The 25,281-nt window shown below is 40.3% G+C and overlaps 1 protein-coding gene and 4 non-coding genes across 6 annotated transcripts; all 5 read right to left on the bottom strand.

Annotated features, from left to right (window-relative positions):
• Positions 1 to 202: 202 nt before the first annotated feature.
• LOC148722896 (signal recognition particle RNA) lies at positions 203 to 501 on the bottom strand. Its single transcript, XR_015992089.1, has one exon.
• An 8,822-nt stretch (positions 502 to 9,323) lies between these two features.
• LOC148722897 (signal recognition particle RNA) lies at positions 9,324 to 9,622 on the bottom strand. The gene has a single exon (XR_015992091.1).
• Positions 9,623 to 10,211: 589 nt separating this feature from the next.
• Positions 10,212 to 10,509, bottom strand: LOC148722898 (signal recognition particle RNA). The gene has a single exon (XR_015992092.1).
• A 483-nt stretch (positions 10,510 to 10,992) lies between these two features.
• LOC148722899 (signal recognition particle RNA) lies at positions 10,993 to 11,291 on the bottom strand. Its single transcript, XR_015992093.1, has one exon.
• Positions 11,292 to 12,329: 1,038 nt separating this feature from the next.
• On the bottom strand, positions 12,330 to 21,543 carry LOC111338464 (N-acetylglucosamine-6-sulfatase). Of its 2 annotated transcripts, none has more exons than XM_022944975.2 (12): positions 21,244 to 21,543; positions 20,672 to 20,731; positions 20,118 to 20,486; positions 19,043 to 19,216; positions 18,561 to 18,643; positions 17,889 to 18,007; positions 17,179 to 17,282; positions 16,516 to 16,614; positions 15,895 to 15,921; positions 15,519 to 15,614; positions 14,467 to 14,577; positions 12,330 to 13,797 (listed from the first exon to the last, which is right to left on the bottom strand). In XM_022944975.2, exons 1-12 carry the CDS (start codon positions 21,379 to 21,381, stop codon positions 13,624 to 13,626), a joined length of 1,554 nt encoding a protein of 517 aa, XP_022800710.2. In that variant the 5' UTR covers positions 21,382 to 21,543; the 3' UTR covers positions 12,330 to 13,623. The 2 variants fall into 2 exon arrangements, with proteins under 2 accessions (XP_022800710.2, XP_022800709.2); XM_022944974.2 differs by having other exon boundaries at positions 15,895 to 15,924; positions 21,244 to 21,540.
• Positions 21,544 to 25,281: the final 3,738 nt, after the last annotated feature.

Raw genomic sequence — 25,281 nt, forward strand, 5'->3', positions numbered from 1 at the left:
TTACCTGGCTAGATTAAAATAACAATTCTCCCACAGAAGTATAGTTTCATAAACTTCGAGGAACTTTTTTTTTAGCTGTGACATTTTTATTTCTAAGTGAGAATTAGAGTTTTGATTAGCAAGGATAGGTCTGCTGCAAAAAATATTGAACAACCTAACAAAGAAATGGACAAGTTAAAAAAAAATAATAAAGTAAAAGAAGGCAGGGCCAAGTTCGACTATCTTGGACGGGCTGTGAATAACCGCCTATTCACAGGTGCTATCCCACTACTGTTTGACGCGGGAGCTTTTGCCTGCTGTGTTTCCACCCTGGGCCGGTTCGCTCCTCTTTAACCAACCTGGAGAACTCAGATTCCTCTGTGTTCACCATATTGACGCCAAACTTAGCGCGGACACCCGATCTACATAGAACGACTACCCCCAGGAATCCCGCCCTCAAGCCATTCAGCGACCCCAGCCTCCAAAGCAGCTGGATTACAGACGTGCGCCACTACGTCCGGCTGAAAAGGAAAGGTCAAATTTATGAAGTCAATGGTAATGAGCCTCGACTGCCCGCCGGAAGTAGAAATGCTTAAATTTTAAACATTTTGTGCGCTGAACTCTCAATTGAAAACTACAAAACAAAAAGGTAAATTGAGATACGGGGTTTAATGATCCTTTAAGTAAAATTTCAATGTATCTTCTTCGTTGCGCCCCTTTTCGACGCAATTGCGGAAGTCAAAACTTCATGATCAATAAAATTTAAAAGTTGGATCGGACTATTGGAATGGACAAAGGAACAAATCTTAGCTGTCAGTGGTACTAATTAGACTGAAGCACTTCCCTGTTATGAAAGGCTGTCTGTCAGTCAAGCAAAGAGAAAAAATTGATTGAGGAGGCCAGAGTCGAGGAAAAGCCCAAGTTTGCACGTATGCTTGTCAACTGTTTTCAATCCAAAACGCTTCTTTTCTAGTATGCATGCTAAAAAGTTATAAATAAGTAAGTATAAACGATTTCTTTTTAGAATAAGATTTTCAGAATAAGATTAATTATACTCGTTCTTCTATAATAAACATTATTATCATTTTAGTATTATTATTATTATTATTATTATGTCGATGCTGTTTTTACTTGTACGTAGCTTAATGCATTTTTGTATAGTTTTCCCCTTTTTCTCCCATAATTCTTGTTAATATAATTTATAAACCTGTAATTCAGCGTTCTCTGCAAAAGGTTTGAATAAACATTATTATTATTAGTATTATAAAATAAAAAACAAAACAAAACAAAGAGATACTTGAATTCGCTGAACATAATTGAATTTCGATGCGTAGACGAACCTTCGGAACATTTTTTTTTTTAACTAAGGTGAATAACACATTCGATTCGGTTGGAACCAATCAGAAACTATCCGCCGTCACAACGTACGGAATGCTCGATTATACCTGTCATCCCACCCAACAACCACACACGTGCACGCTCCCTTGAAAGAGGGGTCTGAATGGGGTTTAGTGTTAAGTGTTATTTTCCTAAATTTTTTAGTGTTTACTGTTAAATTAGCCATTTTTTTTTAATGTTTACTGTTCTTGAAAAAAATACTGTTTAGCGTTTGAAAGGAGATCCCAAAGTTCTTTTGGCATTTTCAAATTTTATCTGCTCTTTTAAATTCTGCAAGAAAATCAATAAAATCACTCGCGAACAGTGAGCCAAAGCTGAAATGCTCTTGCCTTCATTCTGGGGAGTATTGGGACGAATCATTGTTTACGATTGTAAACGCTTGTATTAAAAACACAGTCGCTGAAGTAAGGCAGCACTATAAAATGAAAGAAATGGCAGCAACAAATGACCCTGAAGGAACTATTTCCAGCAAAACACAGGAGTCAACCGGGACTTTAAGATGGTACATGACGGTCGGTTGGGACGGTTGGAAGCGTACACGGGCGGCCTAAGACCAGGACGGTAAAAAGGCGCGAAAATTTTCACCTTAAGTTCGGGCAACAAGACAGAGGACAGTGAGGTCGAGATGCGAGACTCACTCGTAATTTCTTTCGCAGAAGGAGCAGTTAGTGAAGAAGAGTTTTAACTTTTATACGAAGAATACGAATCAGGGAATCCTTTTTATCTGTATTGGGAATTTGAACCATTTTATTTAGAATTTGTTGCCATTCAAAGGATCAACAAGCTGAAAGAAAAGCAACAGAATCTTCAAAACACTGTACCAGAATGATTTTTGCACACAAAAAAAGAATTTCATGTGAACGAAATTAGTCCCAACAGTAGGAAAATTTATCATTTACCATACGTGAATAAAATTGCGTGCAAAGTGGCTGTATACTACGGTGGCCTACAACTGTCACGGCAATAACAAGTACCTCTCGGAAAAACCAAAAAGCTCACGGCAATAGAGAGTTTTAGATCCGAGTTTACCGCGAACCTCTAACTGCTAGAGGTCACGTGACAAGCAAATTACTCACGGCAAACCTAAAAAGTTCACGGCAAAACCAAAAAGCCCACGGCAAAACCAAAGAGCTCACGGCAAAACCAAAAAGCTCATCGCAAAACCAAAAAGCCCACGGCAAAACCAAAAAGCTCACGGCGAAACCAAAAAGCTCAAGGCAAAACCAAAAAGCTCACGGCAAAACCAGAATACTCACGTGCTCACGGCAAAACCAAGACCAGATCCGTGGGTCCTGGACACTAATTGTGCGCGCAAAGGCTGTTGTGGGGGTGTTACAAAAACTAAGACCCTCTCGAAAACGAAGACCTAAGACCCGTCTTAGTTCTCGAGATTACGAAAACTAAGACTCTCTAAAATCGAATCCGTCGAAATATAAAGTCAAATTGTAACCAAAACAGGTCTAATCTGTCAAATTATCACTTGTCCGATCCTTTCCACCGTGTTTTAGGTCAAATTTAACGGTAAATTTAGGAGTCCTAGTTTTCGTAATTTAATAATCTTATAGTTGACAAATTGGAAAAACGTAGAAATCAGTAAATGTGACCGATTCTGCCAGGGAAATTTTATTGCCTGGAGCTTGAACTTGTTAGGAGAGTTTCCTTGACAGCTGGATTACACCCCATGTTGTGAAACCATTTGCGAAGACATCATTTCTTTTCTTCGCTTTTTTTGACACATTTCTTCGCTTCGTGATGTTACAGTAACACAGGAAATCTAGCCGGATTTATTGTCGAATATGAGCTTTCTGTGGGTTCTTAGGTTAATGTGCACGGTCGTAACTCGACTTTGTAGACATTTTACATACTGGTTTGGTGGGGGTCTTAGTTTTCGCAATTACGGAAACTAAGAAGGGTCTTCGTTTTCGAAATTACGAAAACCAAGATCCCTAAATTTGCCTAAAACTCGGTGGAAAGGTTCGGAAAGGTGATAATTTGACAGATTAGACCTGTTTTGGTTACAATTAGACTTTACATTTCGACGGATTCGATTTTAGGGGGTCTTAGTTTTCGTAATCTTGAAAACTAAGAAGGGTCTTAGGTCTAAGGTCTTCGTTTTCGAGGGTCTTAGTTTTCGTAGCACCCCTACAACAGCCTTTGCGCGCACAATTAGTATCCAGGACCCACGGATCTGGCCTTGGTTTTGCCGTGAGCACGTGAGTATTTTGGACGTATACAAAACATGGACCGGGGTCCATGGACCACCCCTATGGACCCGGTCCATAGACCACCCCTATGGACCACCCCACTGGAACTTAGTTTTGTCGTACACTAATTAAATAAATAAGTAAAAGGACTTCCTTTTACGCAGGGTAGTACAACAAAGTCTTGCGACTGTACATAGCTCGCAATACAGGCGTACTTTGTGGGTACGAGCAATAAATACTCACCTGACCTTTGGATCGTTTCAAGGCAGCTGCCATCTTGGATAAGGGAGCGCGAAGGGGCTGGAGTGAGTTTATGTTATCCGGCAACCTACCCCCTCCAAGGTTACGCTTCGTTTATAAGGAAACTAAATGATTCTGTGCTCTCTCATTAAAATTACAAGCTACCCATTAAACGTTTTCATCAATATACCTTGATTACAAATTTGTGTTCGTAGGGTAAACTTCGCTTATAAAATAAATCGGCTTATTTTTATGCACGATAGAGTATAATAAGCGAGGTAGGGGTGTCTTCCCGATCGAATTGCAATTTGGAAGTGTTGGAATGAAAATATTGGGGGTAGAAATGCACTTGATCTTCTGTATCTCACAACGAGTTTATGGTCTTCCCATTTATGGGGGCGCGATAAATACGAGTCCGTGTTTTTCATACCCTGACCTCCGGTAAATTTCATATTAACAGGGGCGATCTCCTTTTCAAAAATTAGGGGTGGTCCATGGACCGGGTCCATAGGGGTGGTCCATGGACCCCGGTCCATATTTTGTATGCGTCCGAGTATTTTGGTTTCGCCGTGAACTTTTTGATTTTGCCGTGGGATTTTTGGTTTTGCCGTGAGCTTTTTGGTTTTTCCGTGAGCTTTTTGGTTTGCCGTGAGCTTTTTGGTTTTGCCGTGAGCTTTTTGGTTTTGCCGTGAGCTTTTTGGTTTTGCCGTGAGCATTTTGGTTTTGCCGTGAGCTTTTTGGTTTTGCCGTAGGCTTTTTGGTTTTGCCGTGAGCTTTTTGGTTTTGCCGTGAGGAATTTGCTATTGCCGTGAGCTTTTTGGTTTTGCCAAGAGGTATTTGTTATTGCCGTGACAGTTGTGGGCCACCGTAGTATACAGCGAAAAAATCGAATCAACAAGCTGAAAGAAAACCAAACAGAACTTTCAAGACACGGCACTACACCACTGTACCAGAAAGTTTTTCCACACAAAAAAAGCAATTCACCTGAAAGAAATAAGTCCAACAGGAAGAAAATCTATGGCTACCCAAATGCGAATAAAACAGCTTGCAAATTGGCTACAAACAGCGGTAAATGAAATTTTAATGAGAACGTTTTTTACCGTTTTCACCACAACGAGAAATCGCGGGAATAAAGACCGTCTCATCAGAGGCAAAACGGTGGTATCTCATTGACATTTTTGTTGCGTGACACATTCCCAACCGTCGCACGCAAACCGTAGTCCACAATCTTAAAGTCCCTATTAGTGCTTCCCGAACGAGGTATGGAACAGCTACAAAATAACGTTAAGAATGTAAACGAGGAGTATCTTGGTGACATTGACCTGCGTACGCTGCTAACAACTCAGGTGTAGAACCTTTATGCCAGGGTGCATTCCGCATAGACCCCACGACGAAGTTACGCCGAGGGCTTTGAAAACGTACGCCGAGTAGACCACAATTCTACGCCATTGGTAGCTCAAAAGCATTGTACCTGATTTATTTATTTATTGGCCACAGCCGCCACAGGTCAGGCAGCCTTTCGTGACTGCGCCAGGTTAGTGAGGGTACGCCAAGTATTGCCTTCATCATTCGCTTCAGTACGCCGACATCTTGTCGATCGCACGCCGGGCCGGTACGCCGCAAAATTGTAAAACCCACGCCGAAGATCTTCGGCTTAACCTAAACTAAATGCAACCTGGCCTTCATGGAGTCTCCCACTTCAAAAACGAGACTTTCACTGATCTCTTCAGTATGCTCAAGACTTTGGAACAATTTCAAAGGAACCTTAAAAGAGAACAACGAAGTGAGGTGCGAAGTACTTCACGCATGAGGAGTCTTATTATCCGGTGCCTAAATCCAGTGTGGAGTTACGGGCTGAGATTTGATGAAACCTCCTCCAGCTGGTAACGTTGATCCCAACATTGAGGCAGCCATTAAGGAATTGGTTGATAGGGATCTGTAATGATCCTACGCGCAATAAAGTATCCAGACAAACAGATTTAACTCAACTAGTTTCATTGCAAACGTAACATGGCCGCAGCTATCCAAAGCACATGGTTTTCTCCTATCCCAGCATACTTAGCGGCCTAATACATTACAGTATCGACCTGTCAGGTAAAGGACGGTAAGAAGCGAAGCAACAAAGGACGAAGCGGGAGCCCTGCCGCCAGCTGTATATTCCAGTACGCCATCGTGTACTAGAGTAACATTCCCAAGAAGATGTTCAAGACAATCCAGGGACAGGCAATTAAGAACGAGTCGACCAGGATACAAATATTCCACGAGCTATAGACGAAGTACCGATAATCACCTTTGTTGACGAAACGGCATGCTCGGAGTTGTCGCAGTTGGTGACGTCACAGACCTCCCCGAGCAAGAGGATGAATTCGACACCGTCTCGGAGAACGATGACCATTTTCATAAATGGCTGCCGAATTAATATTCTTTTGTTTAAATTTAAATTAGCCTTTCTGGCCTCGCTTGAGATAATGTATTCTTTTGAATTTTGTACTGGAGAACGAGGCCAGAAAGGCTAATTTAAATTTAAACAAAAGAATATTAATCCGGCAGCCATTTATGAAAGTGGTCATTTCCGCCTTGATCTCTAGAGACATCCGGGACTATCAGGACAATCAAGACTATACAGGTATGGAATATAATTAAATGTTTTTGGCCAGGAGTGACATGTCTGTCATTTTTGTTGACCATTATACGTTGTGAGTACTGAAGCCGATCTTATTGGTAAAAGAAATATTCTGTTATTGAATTCATTACTAGTCAAATGTAAACACTCATTTATGTTAACTTTATCTCTTTTTGTTTACAGTGCAGATACCCCAAATGGGACCATCTCACAAAGCTAACCGATCATATTGACGTATTTATACAATGGATGACAATCCGTAAATTTACTTAATTTTACTGCTTATTTCGATGTTCTATTCCATTGGTTGTTTGATTTGAATATCGTAATCTGATTTGTTACTGATGTGTTCTCTCTAAGTGGTCACGGTTAGTGTATCCTCGCTGTAAAAGCGCTTTAAGAATAGAACTGTTATGGGTTATACAAGCCAAATCTCCGGTAGTCTTCAAATATCATCGGTCATAAGTCTGTGGAAATCTTTGGCAGTCTCAGTGGACATCTTCGGCGGTCTTTGGACATCTTCGGGAGCCTTCGGACATCTCCGGAAGCTTTCGGATATCTTCCTCACTCTTCGGAAGTCTTGAAATAATCCCGAATTGTTGGAAATTGGCCAAAAAAACCTCTTTGATACAATAAACATAGGCCCAACATAGATATTTCCTCTTTTAGGGCATGGTTTGTTTGTTTATGGGCAAAAAAATGTTACAGTGAATTTTTATAATGTTGGTGTTAAAATGGTTAAAAATTAACTGTTTAATGTTAAGTAGCCGAAAAAATAAGTGTGTAGTGTTATCGAAGTACCCCCATTCAGACATTCTTGAAAATGCTCCCTGCTGATTTGGAGTTTTTATTAAATCTTTGGATCTAAAAAACGCTGCAACAAGTATTCCATTTTTTTTTCTTTTATTGGCACACCATTTTGTCATCCAATCAATGTAAATAAAAACCTCTGAAAATCCATTTTCCTTTGATAATCTATCAATACAATCTAATTGAACTTACGGTTACGAGTACTATCTAAGAAATTCTACCATTTTCTTTTGTTACCAAAATAATTCTACTGATATTTCCCAATAAAAGTAAGTTTTAACTTTAACCCTCTATATCCACAAATCAGAAAACATATTCTCTATTCTGTTATCATTACATTTCCTACGCTACTGTCAAGGAAAATTTGTTTAACAATCACAGCTTCTTTTAATGGTGACTCTTTCCTTTATTTCTTGTAACCTTAACGTTTGATTCAGAGGTAATGTTGTATAGAGAAATTACACGCTTGTCACTCTTGGAGGTCAAAGTTTAACCTCTTAGAGGTCAAAGTTTAAAAGCCACCTAGGTTATAGGCTCTTTTGCAGCCCTTCTTTCCCCGATGCAGCGCTCATTCGGGGAATTCCGTATAACCAGGAAAAACACTATAAAACAATTTAACACAGCATCGGCAATTTATATTCTTTAAATGTGATGTTCGAATTCTTTAGTTCAAAAGTGACTGTATTTCTCTGCTCGGGTTATGAAACGCTCGGGGTTTTTTCACAGCATGAATTTCTCTCGTAATTCTAGATTTACTATCAGTTTAGCATCAGTCCATAGGAAAATTGACAGATAGAAAGTGTACCGTTGAATAAAAATATAGAAAAAGTAAATTTGTCTGGTACAAGTTTTAAATAAGCGCCGCGGCGCTTATTCGAGTAAATACGGTACGCATGTTCGATAACAGCACGCAGCTGTACCAAATACTGTAGTCCCATGAAAGAAATTGGTCCGGTCCCCCAAAAACTGCAGTGTAAACGCAACCTTGCTAACTTGGTCCTTTTATACGCCTCTTTTTGTCCGACCCGTGGTAAAACATCATCCGTGTAAACGGCTAAAATTATGCGGTCCGTACTATTTTTTTGACACGTCCGTACCCGATTACCAAAGCCGTTGATCGTGTTATCAGATAGAGGAGGGGGGCATTGGGGCCTCTGGGAAACCGCAAAACCGGAGAAAAAAACCTCCAAAACCGAAAAACCGACGAAAAAAGGCAGCAAAATCGAAAACCGCCTACAAACCTGACAAAACCGCTACATTTTCACCTTTGAAGGGGTCAAAAAGGAAAAACCGAAACCGCCTCAGAGTTTTCGTGAAAACCGAAAACCGAAGACAAAAGCACGTAAAATCCGTAAACCGCTCTGAACATCAAAACCGAAAAACCTTTTTAGCACAAAAACCAAAGAACCGATCCAAAAAACAGTCAAAACCGCAATTCCGAAAATCCCAAAGCCCCCCTCGATAGAGCAAAGCGGCAAACAAACCTCTTTCAAAAATGAACAACAATCTCCATGTTAACCGGTCGAGGATTCTATTCTTGGGAAAATTACGATTGCCGTTCTGCAATTCAGTTCGCATAAGGGCCTAGGATGAAACGACTCGAAAGGAAGACTTGTCTACGATTGTCACACACATCCTGAAACTGAAGCTTCAATTTCAGCTCGCTGACCGCCATGTTCGTTTAAAGTGAAATATGATCCCTATTGGCCTAAGGGGTTGCGTCATGAAACAAATCCGATTCTCTCTAGGTAGGGAAGCTAGGTGATTCACCTTATTTTCACTTTGGGAAAAACGATCGCGAAACAATTTCAAACTTAGCGTACAAACACTTGGGGAAGCGGATAAAATGACGTAGTTGCATTAGCTAGCTAGATTAAGAAAAAAATTCTCCCACAGAATTACAGTCAGTGATAAACTTCGAGAAAAAAAAATTTTTTTTAGCTGTGACACTTTTATTTCTATGCGAGAATTAGAGTTTTGATTAGCAAGGATAAGTCAGCTGAGAAAAATATTGAACTAAATGACAAAGAAACGGACAAGTTAAAAAAAAAAAGTGAAAGAAAACGAAAACAGGGCCGAGTTCGACTATCTTAGACGGGCTGCGAACAACCGCCTATTCACAGGTGCTATCCCACTACTGTTTGACGCGAGAGTTTTTGCCTGCTGTGTTTCCACCCTGGGCCGGTTCGCTCCTCTTTAACCAACCTGGAGAACTCAGATTCCTCTGTGTTCACCATATTGACGCCAAACTTAGCGCGGACACCCGATCTACATAGCACGACTATCCCCAGGAATCCCGCCCTCAAGCCATTCAGCGACCCCAGCCTCCAAAGCAGCTGGATTACAGACGTGCGCCACTACGCCCGGCTGAACGATAAACGTGAAAATTTAACTACTGACTGGTGGAAAGCCAAGATCTGATAACCGGAAGTCAAAATCGACATCACACCTCCGGTAAACGTAACTACAAAATGGCGGACTCTTTAAAAAACATAATATGGCTTTTTTCTATTACTAGTGGCTGTATTTTTTTTCAATGATAATATGAGAAATAATCAAAATATCGCCGATTTCAAGGCAACAGTTTAATAATGTGCATCGCACCGCATCGCCTGCCAACTGCTTCGAGTCTCTCGACTGGTATAGTAAGCAAAACCAAGATCTTTTCCAGAATGTCCTTTGTCCAACGCTACAGCGAGTAATGTTCTGCTGGAATAACATGATCTGAAAATATAAAAAGAGAACGCTCATAGCCCATAATTAATGTTACAGCTTTGCTCTAATACCAAAAGGAACAATGTCGTATTCTACGGAGAATTCGGTTGTTCGCCACTGGAAAATTCCTCAGTTTTGTGACTGGAAAGTCCAGCACAAGTAAAGAGCTGATTTTTAAAATCTGACATCTGAAAGAAACGGAGAAGTTAAAAAAAAAAGAAAAAAGAAAAAGAAAAAAAAAGACAGGGCCGAGTTCAACTATCTTGGACGGGCTGTGAACAACCGCCTATTCACAGGTGCTATCCCCCTACTGTTTGACGTGGGAGCTTTTGCCTGCTATGTTTCCACCCTGGGCCGGTTCGCTCCTCTTTAACCAACTTGGAGAACTCAGATTCCTCCGTGTTCACCATATTGACGCCAAACTTAGCGCGGACACCCGATCTACATAGAACGACTACCCCCAGGAATCCCGCCCTCAAGCCATTCAGCGGCCCCAGCCTCCAAGCAGCTAGATTAAAGACGTGCGCCACTACGCCCGGCTGACAAGATGTGATCAAATTTATGAAGTCAATGGTGGTGAGCCTCGACTGTCCGCCGGAAGCAGAAGTGCTTACGTTTTAAACATTTTGTAAACATTTTGTTCGCTGAATTCTCAATTGAAAACTACCAAACAAAAAGGTAAATTGAGATACGGGGTTTAATGAGCATTTAAGTAAAATTTCAAAGTATCTTCCTCGTTGCGCCCCTTAGCGTAAAAACACTTGGGAGAGCAGATAAAATTACGTAGTTGCGTTAGCTGGCTAGATTAACAGAACAATTCTCCCACAGATGTACAGTTTGATAAACTTCGAGAAAAAAAAATTTTTTAGCTGTAACAGCTTTATTTCTATGTGAGAATTAGAGTTTTGATTAGCAAGGATAAGTCAGCTGCGAAAAATATTGAACTACATAACAAAGAAACGGACGAGTTTTTTTTAAAAAAAAAAAAAAAAAAAAACAGAAAAAGTAAAAGAAAAAAAAAAGACAGAGCCGAGTTCGAATATCTTGGACGGGCTGTGAACAACCGCCTATTCACAGGCGCTATCCCACTACTGTTTGACGCGAGAGTTTTTGCCTGCTGTGTTTCCACCCTGGGCCGGTTCACTCCTCTTTAACCAACCTGGAGAACTCAGATTCCTCTGTGTTCACCATATTGACGCCAAACTTAGCGCGGACACCCGATCTACATAGATTGACTCTCCCCAGGAATCCCACCCTCAAGCCATTCAGCGACCCCAGCCTCCAAAGCAGCTGGATTACAGACGTGCGCCACTATGCCCGGCTGATGAGGCAAGATCAAATTTATGAAGTCAATGGTAATGAGCCTCGACTGCCTGCCGGAAGTAGAAATGCTTAAATTTTAAACATTCTGTGCGCTGAATTCTCAATTGAAAACTACAAAACAAAAAGGTAAATTGAGATACGGGGTTTAATGATCCTTTAAGTAAAATTTCAATGTTTCTTCTTCGTTGCGACCCTTTTTCGACGGAATTGCGGAAGTCGAAACTTCATGATCAATAAAATTTAAAAGTTGGATCGGACTATTGAAATGGACAAAGGAACAAATCTTAGCTGTCTGTGGTACTAATTAGACTGAAGCACTTCCCTGTCATGAAAGGCTGTCTGTCAGTTAAGCAAAGAGAAAAAATTGATTGAGGAGGCCAGAGTCGAGGAAAAGCCCAAGTTTGCACATTTGCTTGTTAACTGTTTTCAATCCAAAACGCTTGTCTAGTAAATAACAATAAAAAGTAATAAATAAGTAAATATAAACAATTTCTTTTCAGAATAAAGCATTGATCATTAGCTTTCAAATAAACTTGAGAAACTGAACTTTTTTAGCAATTAAAATTTTGCTGGTGTGACGGTTTTGTAGTTATAATTAGCAGAACGTATTTGTGCACGATCCTCGAAGTAAAGGGCACTATTTATTATTCGCAGTAAAGAGCACTATTTAGTGAAAATCAGACCTGAAAAAATTCAAGCCTGTACGGGATTCGAACCACTGACCTCTGCGACTAGTGCAGCGCTTTACCAATTGGGCTAACAAACAAAACAAAACAAAACAAAGAGATGCTTGAATGTGCTCAGCATAATTGAATTTCGATGCGTAGACGAACCTTTGGAACAATTTTCTTTAACTAGGGTGAATAACACATTCGATTCGGTTGGAACCAATCAGAAACTATCTGCCGTCACGACGTACGGAGTGCTCGATTATACCTGTCATCCCACCCAACAACCGCACACGCCCCCCTGAAAATTCTCCCTGCTGATTCGGAATTTTTTGAAATCTTGGGATTTAAAGAAGGCTACGACAAGTATTCCATTTTAATTCCTTTTATTAGCACACCATTTTGTTGTCCAATCAATCTTAATGAAAACCTCTGAAAATCCATTTCCCTTTGACAATCTGTCAAAACAATCTAATTGTACTTACGGTTACGATTACTAAGAAATTCTACCATTTCCTTTTGCTACCAAAATAATTCCAGAAATTTTTCCCAATAAAAGGAAGTTTTAACCATTTACATCCACAAATCAGTGAACAAATTCTCCATTCTGTTCCCAAATACATTTCTAACGTTACTATCAAGGAGAATTTGTTTAACAATCATTGCTTCTTTCAATGGTGATTATTTCCTTTATTTCTTATAACCTTAACGTTTGATTCAGGGATAGTGTTGTAAGTACAAATTACACGCTTGTCACTCTTAGAAGTCAAAGTTTAAAAGCCACCTAGGTTATAAGCTCTTTTGCACCCGTTCTTTGGGTGGATGTCATGCAACACTCCTCAAAGAAGCTTCTTCGGGGTGAGCGTTACATAACATCGAAGAGTCTGTCACGCGACGTTACGTCGGCCACATTGGTTGACTTGAAGGAGATAAAACCTCAAAATTCAATTCCTTTATTTTGTTTAAGACACGAACATACCTGCTAGTGACTTGGAGGAAAATGTTTTATAGTCTTATGAAGTAAAGAATCAGAAATCGTCCCAGATCACCCTACCGCTTTCCGTATCAAGCAGATTTAGCAAAACAACGGAGGTAAAACAACAACAGAAAGAAACAGCAAGCGAAAGCTTCTGAACACGATTAAATTTCTAGAACAACCGCATCACTGAAGGGTCGAAGAAATTGTTTGCTTTTTATATAAGCGATGCGAAGGTGTATTTAGCGCTGTCATTTACAACTTTTATTGGACACTGTTGTTAGAACTTCACATTATCATTACCAAATCTCTTTTACCGTACTTTGTCACATGAGCCATTAGGCCTCGGGCGCGCTTTGTCGTAAACATTGGGAAAAAATCCCCGCATGAGGGCTGTAAGCGATGAAGTGAGCGGGGCCGAAAAACTCCGTAAGGCCCCGCGAGGCGTGAGCTAAAAGGAGAAAGGAAAAAAAAGAAGGGGAGGAGGGGCATTCATATGATACCGAGCTTACTTCATGAGTTAGGTCGGGCTGTACGGAAAAATATTAGCTCTCAGTCATGATGTGGGGACAATTTACCCCTACCCCTACCCCCTGACCCCGCTAAGAACGAAACATATCGTTTACATTAGTACTGTACTAGTTTCTTTCGAGTGACATTGAGAGATCTCGTCTGATTGGTCACAATTCAAAGCACCGTATCCTCGGTCTCACAGGAGGACTCCCTGCAAGAGTCCCCTGAGCATGTCACTAGATCCACAAGGCGAGAGTGCTTTTTGGCCAGAAATTTCGGATTAACTTCTTTGACGATGTTCTTCAGCTGATCAGGATCTTTCTTGATATCGTACAGCTCCACAAAGGCCTGCATCGGAATAAACGAAAAAAGGCAAATTAAGAAAATTTGGAGAGAGAATCAAATGACAGAGAAAGAAAAAAGACCTGAAAAGAATACTTAGGCGAAATACCGATTGCTATTAGAAAAAGTAATACATTCCAAATTTAATAGTATTTTTGATCGAGGATTCATTGGCGCAAAGCCTTGGTTTTTCGACGCGCTCTCCAAGAACTGATAAACTACGAGCACGTTAGCCAGTCATAACACGGAATTTACTATATTCTATACGAAAGGGTTTCTAAAAGTGAACAACGAGGTCTGAAACCAGCGAATTTTAAACAGTGCAATTGACAAGCAACTTTCCAAAGCGGGAAAAACAAGAGAACGTTTTAAAATCACCAGAAAAAAATACGACAAAAAGAAAAAATTTAAAGCGCGGGAATAGCATTCAACAGGAAGAAAATCTCGCGAAAACACGCCGCAGAACAAAGCGCGGGAAAACAAACAATCAGTGGAAAGCGCAGGAAGTCGAAAACGCGCGTGAACCGAGTAACAGGTTTTCAGATTTTGTAATTGCTCCACGGCTAAGCCCATTACTAGAAATTCAAATATCCTGACTATCAAACTCGTATCGCTCCCAGCTTCCTTTAGACATACCTAGCGCAGTACACGTTTATTTGTTCTCTGTTAAGTTACCTCTTTATCTCTAAACTCGCAATACATCATGTCTTCCGACGAGCTCAGAGAACGGACACAAGAATAAGTGTTGTTCCAGGCGTCTTCGCACACACAATTGGGCCAACAACACTACAAAAATGGAAAGTTTAACCCTTAATTTAAATCTCAAGATCTAATTATTAATTCTCCCATCTGACTGCTACACATTTCCTTGTAAATCAGTGATGAGAATTTGGTGTTAGGTCAAGATAACAACCTCTAACTGATAAGTTTGAATATTCTCATTACCTATGTGTTTGATAATGTATGGATATCAGAGGGAGAAGTTACATGTTAATCACTTCCGGGATTTAAAGGTTCAAGGGGGGTACATAGAAAAACGATTCTTTCTTTACATTTGTAGAATGTAGGAAACAAGTAATTAAACCCAAATGAATAAAGGCTTATAGTTTCGAAAGAAACTGTTTGGGGCTGCGTCGGTGGGAGTAACGAAATAATTTGGATATATCAACAAAGTTGAAGTGGTAAATTGGCCACTGTAACGATTACAAAAGCTGACGTTTCGAACGTCAGCTTTTGTAATCGTTACGGTGGCCAATTTACCCTTTCAGCTTTGTTGATATATCCAAATTAAACCTAAAGTTGCATTGATATTCTCTAAGTTTATGTCAGTAGTAGTACAGTTATAAAACAAAAGTGTTGTTGTGCTTAATGTTAAAGTTTTATAATTCAAGAAAGAGGGTAAGTTTCAAAAGAAACTGACGTATCAAGCGTTAGCCCTTCGTCAATCGCTCTGACGAATGAAACTCTTCACGGTGACAAACTTACTTCATCAACTCAGTTGATAAAACCAAAATATTTTATACTTCAAATTCTGTTGAAAATATTAAGAGCAATTACCTGCATAGACCGGCTTTATTATTGGTATCTACACATAGTAATCACGGGAGCGAGATCATAAAAACCATAACTGCCAATGAGGTGGGATCATTAGCATGTTACAGAGCCTTATGGGAAGATTCAGCCAAATGAAAATCCTACGACCATTTAAATGCAGTCGAGTCACATACCGAGACACCAGGAGAAAGCTCCGGGCATCCCCCAATCTTAAGATCCCCTTCACCAAAGTGTTGAACGAGAAAGTCCGTGCGCCAATCTACATTTTCCTGAATAGAAACAAAGCCGTGTAATACGTTTTACAAATAGAAGCTGATCCATAAGGGCGAAAAGGAAAAATTAATCAACAAAGGGGTGAATGGGAGGGTTTTACAGCGTAATACTTTGTTAGCGAAACACCGATGTATTTAAAGAAGAAAAAAACGTGAAATTAGCGAAAGAGACTTTAGATGGTAGTAAAACATTTTTTTTTACCCTATTCTGATTTGCGAAAAATGCGGTCTAGGTGTGTGATACAGTGATCATATTTTCCAATTTATAAATAATTACCTCCTTGTGACTGTTCTCACCACCTGCCTTCTAAAATTGAAGCAAAAAGACTGATTAAATACCTATCTTTTCTGCAAATAGACAAACAGAGTTTTAACCTGGCTATTTGTAACTTAAACTGAACTACCATTGGAACGACACAGCAAGAGCTATAGAGACATTATTTTAAACGACTTGAAAGTCTGTTACAAGCTGAAGCTTTCAACAAGAGTTTCACCATGCCCAACAGTTTACCCTTGCCTAAAAATATTGTACGCTCTCCGCCTAAGACGGAGAACGCGTTTGGAGGAAAAGGTGGGATTACATAACAAAATAAGGACAATATCCCATGTCGTAAAGGCTAAGTGGATTAGACTGTGCCATGCTGTAGAAACAGAGGATAACCTGAGGAGGCATTTTCAAAAAATTGAGTTGTTCTTTCCAGAGAAAGTATTTTCCATTTGATTTACTCCCGGAATTTTTGGTTGAATGGAAAGCGCGCTTCCGAAAAACCGTATTTCTGGTTTTCAGCACGACCGACCCCGTAACGGGTATATTTAAGCTTGTTGAAACTTATTTCTTTTGGCAAACGCTACTGCAGGTAAATTTTCGTTAGACTACCCTTCAGCACCAACAACGCACCAAGAGAGGAAGAATAGATCGTCCATCCATAGACTCTGGTGCTTTCCCACCAGCTAACTCAACAATAGTTGGTGCTATGTCTATATTGAGTATAGGACTCTGCAAAATTCAAAACAAAATTGGTTAACGTTAAGTTTTTATAAGTCCAGAGGGCTACACAATCATCTGCATAGTACCTATATCAATAATGTAATTGCCAAAGAGAAAACAAAAAATATTTTATTGCATTTTAGGGCCATGCCTGCCTACAAAGTGATTTTCCCGCCATGTTTTCACGTTTGCCGGTTGTTTCGTATTTGCCGTGTACGTAAGATTTTCTTCACTTTTTATCCACAGAGTAGAAGTTAGTTACATGTACCGGAAAAAGGGTACAAAAACTATTACTTGTAAATCATACAAGGGCGCCTTCAAATCCACCACGACGTGAGCTTTCCCGAAGTTGAAGCAGCAAGGTTCACCCTATTTTACGTGAAACATAAGAGGGCAACAACAAACATATGAAACATATATACATAAGAGGGCAAGCTGACACTATACGCATCAACAGAGTTTCCGCTTAGAACCGCCTTTACGTTTTTAACGAAGTGTTCTATCGTCGGTATCGCTTCTTTAGGGGGAGTTGACATTCGTCACCGCACGATATTCTAGGAAAGACATTTTCACCTGTGAAGTTTTGTTTGCCATCACCTCAGGACCACGGATCATAAAGGGAACACGAACGTCAAATTCGTACAGCTGCCGCTTGTCTTGTGGAAGAGAAAACTGACCTAAAAATAGCGGATGATGTACGGTCATCAAAAGTGACATCAACTCCTAGACAACAGATCCTTCCAGGATATCATTTACGTACACCCAACTCAACTCTAAGCTAAAACATGTTTTAAAGCTGCTTTGTTGATCACGGTTTTATTTAAAGGTTCTTACAATGGACGTTTGTGGCGACTTCAAATTTAGCAGAATGAAAATTAAAGTTTGCGACCACTTGCAATCTTTATTAACTTAATTTTTTCAGTTTTCTATAGCTGAATTTCATTCAGGTAAACCTGGTTTAACTAACCATGCTTCGCAAGTGTGATTGCGGTAAGATAACAGCGATAGCCGAGCGCGACTCTAGCTTCTTGATTGCTTAGCAAACCAAGTGCATCCATTATTCAATAGTGTACGCTGTGTTGTTTACTATTTGCTTTTATAACATAAAAAACAATTTCTCGCAAACATTTTCTTGCGTACACCCATGGGAAAATAGTAGTCACTGAATTGACCAATCAAAGGGCGCGCTTTACGTGATTTATGTTATTAACACAATTAATTGTCACTTGTAGGTAATTACCCTTTGAATTGTTTTTGTTTTTTTTTTTTATCACCATACCCACCAAGATGAAATCCATTATCTGAGGAAAATATGATGTAGGTATTCTTCAAGTGTTTCCCTTTGTCCAATGCCTGAACAACTTGATCAACGAGGTCATCCACAGATAACAAGGTACGCCATCTTAAAACAAAATTCTAGAATGGATTAGTTGAAAAAAAAAGCAGCAAATTTCATTTCATTTATTCTGAGCTTTCTTTAACCTTAAGGCCAGCTTCAAATTCACACATCTTAAACCGCCTCCCGATTAGCTCAATGGATAGAGCGCTGAACTGATGTGCGGGGGGTCGAGGGTTCGAGCCCCGGCCGGACCAACACTCAAGGTCTTAAAATAATAGAGAAGAATATGCTACCTTTCTATAACATCAAGAAATGGTTAGATATTCTAGTCTTCCCGGATAGGGACGAATAAACGGAGGTCCTGTCTCCTGCAGGGTTGGGGTAGGAGACGTTAATTTCCCACACACGAGATTACTGTATGATGGATGTCCTCCCCTGGGGTGGGATGGGTGGGTTTGTTGGAGCTTAAACCTCGTAGGGGACCCATGTTCTATTGTTTCTGCTCCAGTACTTGGTACAAATCATTAAATAAATAAATAAAATCTTGTGAGCTTCTAAAAGATGTCCAGTACCAGGAAATTTTTATATTGGGGGTTGTTATCAAATTTTTCCAAACCTGTTTCTGAAGATAGAATCTGAAGCATTGATGGAGGAGTCCTTCATGGGATGAGGAGTGTTTCTGATGAGCCAGTGCTTGCTCTTAAAATGACAAAAAGAAGAAGGAATATTAAAATCCTTACACTATTCAAATCCACAGTATCCCACACTTTGTGTCCTAATGCAATAACTTGACAATTGTTATAAATTAGGCTGTGAGGATCTTCAAGCAGGCATTATAAAGCATATCCTGTGTGACTGTTCCATCATTGGTTTACAAGTAGCAACTGAAGGTGAACTTGTGTTGCCCACCTGAGATTACCTGCACTGATTCTGAAAAGACAAATTACCTGTACAAGTAATTCTAGTTCATGGGTTTGTACAACATCTCAAGTTAAAAGAAACATATTCTCTGGTAGTTTTTACAGGAACTGGGCACATCTTGAAAGCAGCCATGTCAAAGAAAATACTGACAAAAAAAATTTTCATGACTTTACTTACAGGTCCACCTGCCATGTTAAAGCTTGCTGTCCTAGGCGCCTTACTTGTGTTAAAGTTATCCTTGTACTGAGGCGCAGGAGTGAAAGGGGCGTGGCACGCAGGGGTGGCAACCATCATAAAGAAAGGGGGGGATGCTTCTGACTGTTCTTTTATAAAACTGACAGCATGTTCTTTCTGAGAAGTAAAAACAGAAATTTAAAAAAAAAATGAAATATCAGTATGCATTTTCTCAACACTGATCTCTGTATTTCCTGAGGTGCTAATGAGGAGAATTTGTTTAACAATCAAGGCTTCTTCTGTTGGTTTTCATAACATTGATCTGAGGGATCCAGTGGGATGACTGCAAGGATTAATTAGATGCCAGTCACTTTTAGGTGTCAAGCAATCAGTATATATTGCTGTCTAGGCTAGGCTTACAATGAATTACTTTAGATAGATAGATACTCTATTATAAACACCTTGCAGCCATAGGCTGAATTACGGAATATTTACAAATGCAGATGGTAAAGAAAGAAGTATAAAATATTACAACTTCGTCATTAAGAAAGAAGGAAAATTATCTACATCTTATAAATATGGCTAAAAATAAAACTGTTCTTCAAGCGCTCGGTTTTGCATATGGGGAGAGTGAAATCACTTTTGAGCCTCAGTGTGTATCTACAACTCTTCCTTTGGGGGAGGAGGCTGCGGAGTCTATGGGTGGGGTTACGGACTATCTCGTCAAACAGATTGGTTGAAATCTTTTCTCTCCTCTCGTGAAGTTTTGGTAGGCCAGCTGTTTCTAGTGCTACACTATATGACAGGTCAGGATAGATGATTCTGAGTGCCCTTCTTTGGATCTGTTCCAAATCTTCGCTGATGTAGTTTGGTAGAGAACGGTGGAATACAGGACTTGTGTATTCCAAGACGGGCCTAATACATGTCACATAGAATTGCACAAGTTACATAATCTAATCATTTGACAGGTTAGGTATCTTCATATTCAAACAAATGGTTGATATGGTAGCAAACTTCAACAAATAATTTACCTAGTCAGTGGCTTCATGTATTTTAATGCTATTTGTATTGAGCTCACCAAAATATCAGTGAGGTAGTCAGAGGCATAAGTATCTCCATGTTTCTCTGGTTTCCCATTCACTGACAATGTATAGTTGTAGTACCTGGAGTTACCTACAAGTCCAACCCATTCATCCCAACCTGGGGGAACATGTTCAGGGCCTCCAACTTGCGGCATCCCATATTGATTCAGGTACTTCCCACCAAAGAATGTCCGATAACCAAGATTTTTTACATAGGTGCTGACTGAGTGCTTCTCTGGCCCTCGTTGCCACCCGGGACTTGAACATCCTCCCGATATGGAGTTGTTTCTTGCACGATGATTGTGTATATACTTTCCAGTTAGGATACTTGATCGGCTCGGACAACAAAGAGGACTCGTCACAAACTGTGGGGAAAAGAAAAAGATGTTAAACTTTTGCCACAAGCACTTGCCAAATAATAAATTTTGTCCCTACCAACTGATCCACAAAGGACTTGTTGGCAGGTGGAAATCACAGATACATCATCACAGAAAACAAACTTGCAGCTAGTTAACTGGTTTTTCTACATAAAAACGCAAAGGTGACGTACCATGTTGTCAAATTTCATCCCATGCTGAGCAATCAGTGTTTCAGTTTTCTTTAAAGGAGTCTAAGTGATAGACAAAAATAAAATTCAAATTTCTCCTTAAAATACCAATACAATTAATGTATCAAGCAGAGAGCTGAGAAAAAAAGAAAACTCAACTTGGAATTTATCATTTGATTCAATATCATTTTCTCTGAACTCACATCATGAGAACGTACGACAGACAGTGAAGAGAATTACTGATGAGGTCTTTGAAGAACGACAGCCCAAACGTGACCATAATTATCACATGAGAATTTCAAGGGTAAATTTTATCACTGCGAAAATAGATTAAATTTTGAAACTAGCTTACAGCTCACTAATTCCTGTAAGAAATTGGTAAATTTTAAAAGAAATGATTGGAATAATAATTTTCAGAGAAGTGTTATTGATCAGGTTTTATCGCCCAAATCACGGAATTAGCTAGTGGACTAATGTTTTCGCTTTTCATCGAAACAGATCGATCGCCCTTGATCTTATCGAAACAAAACTGAAGCGCTGGAATAGGCCGTGATCACGGACTGACCGCTACTTACAAGGCCTCCGAGCACTACATCTTGATCATCTGTAAGGATGAACACGATGTTTGGTTTACTTGTCGAACTAGCAATGGCGATGACACAGCCAGAACATATCACGAGGAACAATAAGACAAGATTCTGGCGTAGAGCCATTTTGATGTAAAACCAAGACTAAAAGATCCCTGGTTTCCTGACGTCCCTGAAAAGTTGATCCCTTTTCTTCATGAATTCATGTGAGTGTCTCGTGAGTCATTTACGTTGTTGTCTTGCCAGGCTCACATTTCTGCGCGAGGGACTGTTGAAAAGGTGTAGCTAACGCAATCAGAGTCACGCTTGGTATTATCACACAGCAATAATTTTCTGTTCACTTGCGCAGCTCGCGGAAAAAAGAGTGCTATCGAGTGTAATATTCTTTATACGAAAACACGATGGATTTTGATAACATTTTTTATAATTTAAAAATCCAACCTCTTTACAAAACGATGCTCGTCTGTTCTCTACATTTGCATGTCCATAACGTGTGATACCGCTGATCATTACAACTTCCCCGAACGGAAATCCTGGCCAGTATAGTACATCTCTTGCTCGTCGTTTGGATTTTTCGATCCCCATGTGGCCTTGATATATTCGTTGGAGCATTTCTTTTCTCATAGAGGATGGCACCAATGTTCTGTCATTTTTGAGAATAATACCATCGATTTCAGAGAGCTCATCTCTTACATGCCAGTAGACTTGAATAGTTGCTGGCGTGGGAGACTTCGTTTCTGGCCATCAAAATTTTAACATTTCCTTCAGCTCTTTCATAGATGGATCATTTGCTGTGGCTTCTTTAATTTCTTCTAGTTCTGGCTTCGAGACTGGTAAGTTAGAAGTTAGTAGTGGACATATAGTGCAATTTCTTCTTTCATGCCGCCAGAAGTGGTCTCGGGAAGTGGTGTTCTGGAGAGCATGTCAGGAAGTACTAACTCTTTTCCTCGTTTGTTTTCCAATGTATAGTCAAACTTCTGCATGCATTCTTAATAGGATTCTTTGCAGTCTTGGTGGTGCTGATGCCAATGCCTTTTTAACAATGGCCTCAAGTGGCTTGTGATCTGATTCAATGGTGACTTTCTTGCCATAGGTGTATTGGCTGAAACGTTCTAGGCTAAACTGAATAGCTAAGAGTTCTTTTTCTATTTGAGTATATCTTGATTCGGCATCCGTGAGGGATCTTGAAGCATATGCAACAGGACGTCCACCTTGTAGCAGCACCCCTCCTAGACCGGTTGGGGAGGCATCACAGCTGATGGTAACAGGCTTTTGAACATCAAAAAATCTCAAGACTGGCCCTCCATCTTTGGTTAGGATACTTTTGATTTCTTGTAGTGCTTTGTCTTGTTCATATGACCACTGAAATTCGATGTCCTTCCTTAGCAGAATTCTGATAGGCTCAGTGACGGTTGCCAGATTGGGAATTAACTTGCCCAGATAGTTGATAGTTCCAAGGAGTCTTTCTACTCCTTTCTGATCAGTTGGTGCAGGCATGTCGTTTATGGCACGCACCTTTTCATCATCTGGTTTGACTCCTTCTTGTGTGAGTTTGTGACCAATGTAGGTGACTTCTTTGACTTTGAAAATGCACTTTTCTTTGTTTAGGGTTAGGTTAATCTTCTCGCATCGTTCCAGGACCGCTTGTAGATGATGGTCATGTCTTTCTTCTGTTTCTGCATGCACTATTATGTCATCGATATCGGTTTCAACTCCTTCCAAGTCGCTGAAGTGTTGACTCATCCGCTTTTGGAAAACTTCTTGGGCAGATGTGATTCCAAATGGAGTGACTTGATAACAGTACCGCCCAAACGGTGTGTTGAAGGTGTTAGAAGTTGACTTTCTTCGTCAAGAGGTATCTGCCAGTATCCTCGGTTAGCATCTAGTTTGGTGAACCATCAGTTTTGCATTTGCCATACGTGTAGTGATGTCCTCTATGGTGGGTAGCTGAAAATGTTCCCGTTTTATTGCTTTATTGAGGTGCTTTGGATCTAAACAGATTCGCAGACTACCATTGGGCTTTTCAACAATGGCCATGGAGTTGACCCAGTCTGTGGATTCTTCTACCTTACGAACAACCCCTCGCTTTTACATGTCATCCAATTCTTTCTTCACTCGGTCGCGAAGAGCTGCTGGGATAGTTCTAGGTGGGGTTACAACAGGTGTCACAGTAGGGTCTATTTCAATGTGGTAAGGTTTTTCCGAACGTCTCAAACCTGTGAATACTTGCTTGTACTCTTGCAGCATTTCTTCTTTCAGTTCTTCGGACAGCTTCTTAACTTCTTTTCCTCTGTCTGGTTTGGTTTGGTCTTCGTCTCTCTTGATTGCCATAATCACTTTGATTAGACCCAGATCTCTAGATGATGTGAACCCCAATAGTCCTGGTTGATTTGTTTCTACTATGTGGAACGTCGGCTCCTGTTCGACATCTGTTTTAGATTTCACTGGTAGTTTAGCAGTTCCAAGTACAGTTAGCTAGTCTTCGGAGTAACTTACTAGATTGTGTGTGCAGGCATTTATCTGTGGGTTGCTACCAACTATCTTCTTTAGGTCTTTAAACGGCATGATGTTAACTTGAGAGCCAGTGTCTATCTTGAGTTTTGTGATATGCCCTTTTACTGGCAGCTTCACATAGCATTCCTCATTGTAGATCTGAACGTCTGTAGTGACAGCTCCTACAAATGGGGTTGAATTAAGATTTTGTTCTTCTTCTTGTTGATCTACGTCCAGTCAATGGACTTTTTTCCGTGATCTGCATATACTCTGGAAGTGATTTCGTTTCTGAAAATAGTTGCATGTTTTGCCATATGCAGGACACTCTCTTAGACCATGTTTAGTTCCACACTTCTAGCAATTGAACTTCTTGCTTGGAGGTCTTTTTTCATCATTAGCTGAGGGTGTCTTTTTGTCTGCAAATTTTTTTTTCTCTTTTCCAATTCCATGCACTGATGAGTCACAGTCTAGTCCTTTCATTTGAATTTCCGTGGCCTCTGCAGATCGCACTACATCTACTGCTTTCTCGAGTGTAAGGTCTGTCACCCGGAGAAATCTTTCTCTTGTTTTCGTGTTGTTTACACCAAGTACAATTCGATCCTTGATGAGAGAATTTTTCAATGTTCCAAATTCACATGTTTCACAGAGCTTTTTTAGTATTGTTACATACTGGTCGATACTTTCGCCGCTTTCTTGGGCCCTTTAGAAGAATTTGTACCTTTCGTAGCTGACATTTTTCTTTGGTTCACAGTCATGATTACTCAAATTTCGACAGTACCCTATCGATTTTCTTGTCATCGTCGTCTTCATCCCAGGTTAGAGTGCTGAAAACATCGATAGCATCGTTGCCGATAACTGGCAGAAGTGTTGCTACCCTGGTTGTGTAATGTTCTGGAGTTCGCTTATACAGTTCGCTTACAGTTCGCTTACAGTTCGCTTACCGTTCGCCTAGTTTGTTCGTTAGCCAAAAAAATATCTCACCCCATTCTCACTTACAGCGCATAATAAACTTCTGCGTCTCCTGGGGCCTTGGGCGCAGACTTGGAGGCCTGGACACTACACCTCCCCCCTTTTCTTTAGTGAGGCTTGAAGTCTCTGTAAATTGTTTCCCACGTGGATGTCCTGGCTCGTACTGATCTCCGGGGTTCCGATGGCGCGATTGTCGGTCCCTTGTGCGTCTCTTGCAAGACTATATTTCCTTTTACAGGGACCAGTTCTTAGCAAAGAACTACGCATTTTTTCAAGCCTTGAGTGTTCGGTATAAAAATTATCATTGACAGAAGATCTGGTAGAATATGAGTGCTCCTCAGAAATCCTAGTAAATGCTCGCTTAATATTTTCAGGGGCATGATTGTTAGCAATGTCCCACATAATATTACAAAGACGATCAAAGTAAATAAAGGAAAGGGGAAAGAGATTCGCGCCATTGGAACCCCGGAGATCAGTACGAGCCAGAACATCCACGTGGGAAACAATTTACAGAGACTTCAAGCCTCACTAAAGAAAAGGGAGGAGGTGTAGTGTCCAGGCCTC

This window comes from Stylophora pistillata, chromosome 9, assembly GCF_964205215.1.
Source record: "Stylophora pistillata chromosome 9, jaStyPist1.2, whole genome shotgun sequence".
NCBI classification, from domain to species: domain Eukaryota; kingdom Metazoa; phylum Cnidaria; class Anthozoa; order Scleractinia; family Pocilloporidae; genus Stylophora; species Stylophora pistillata.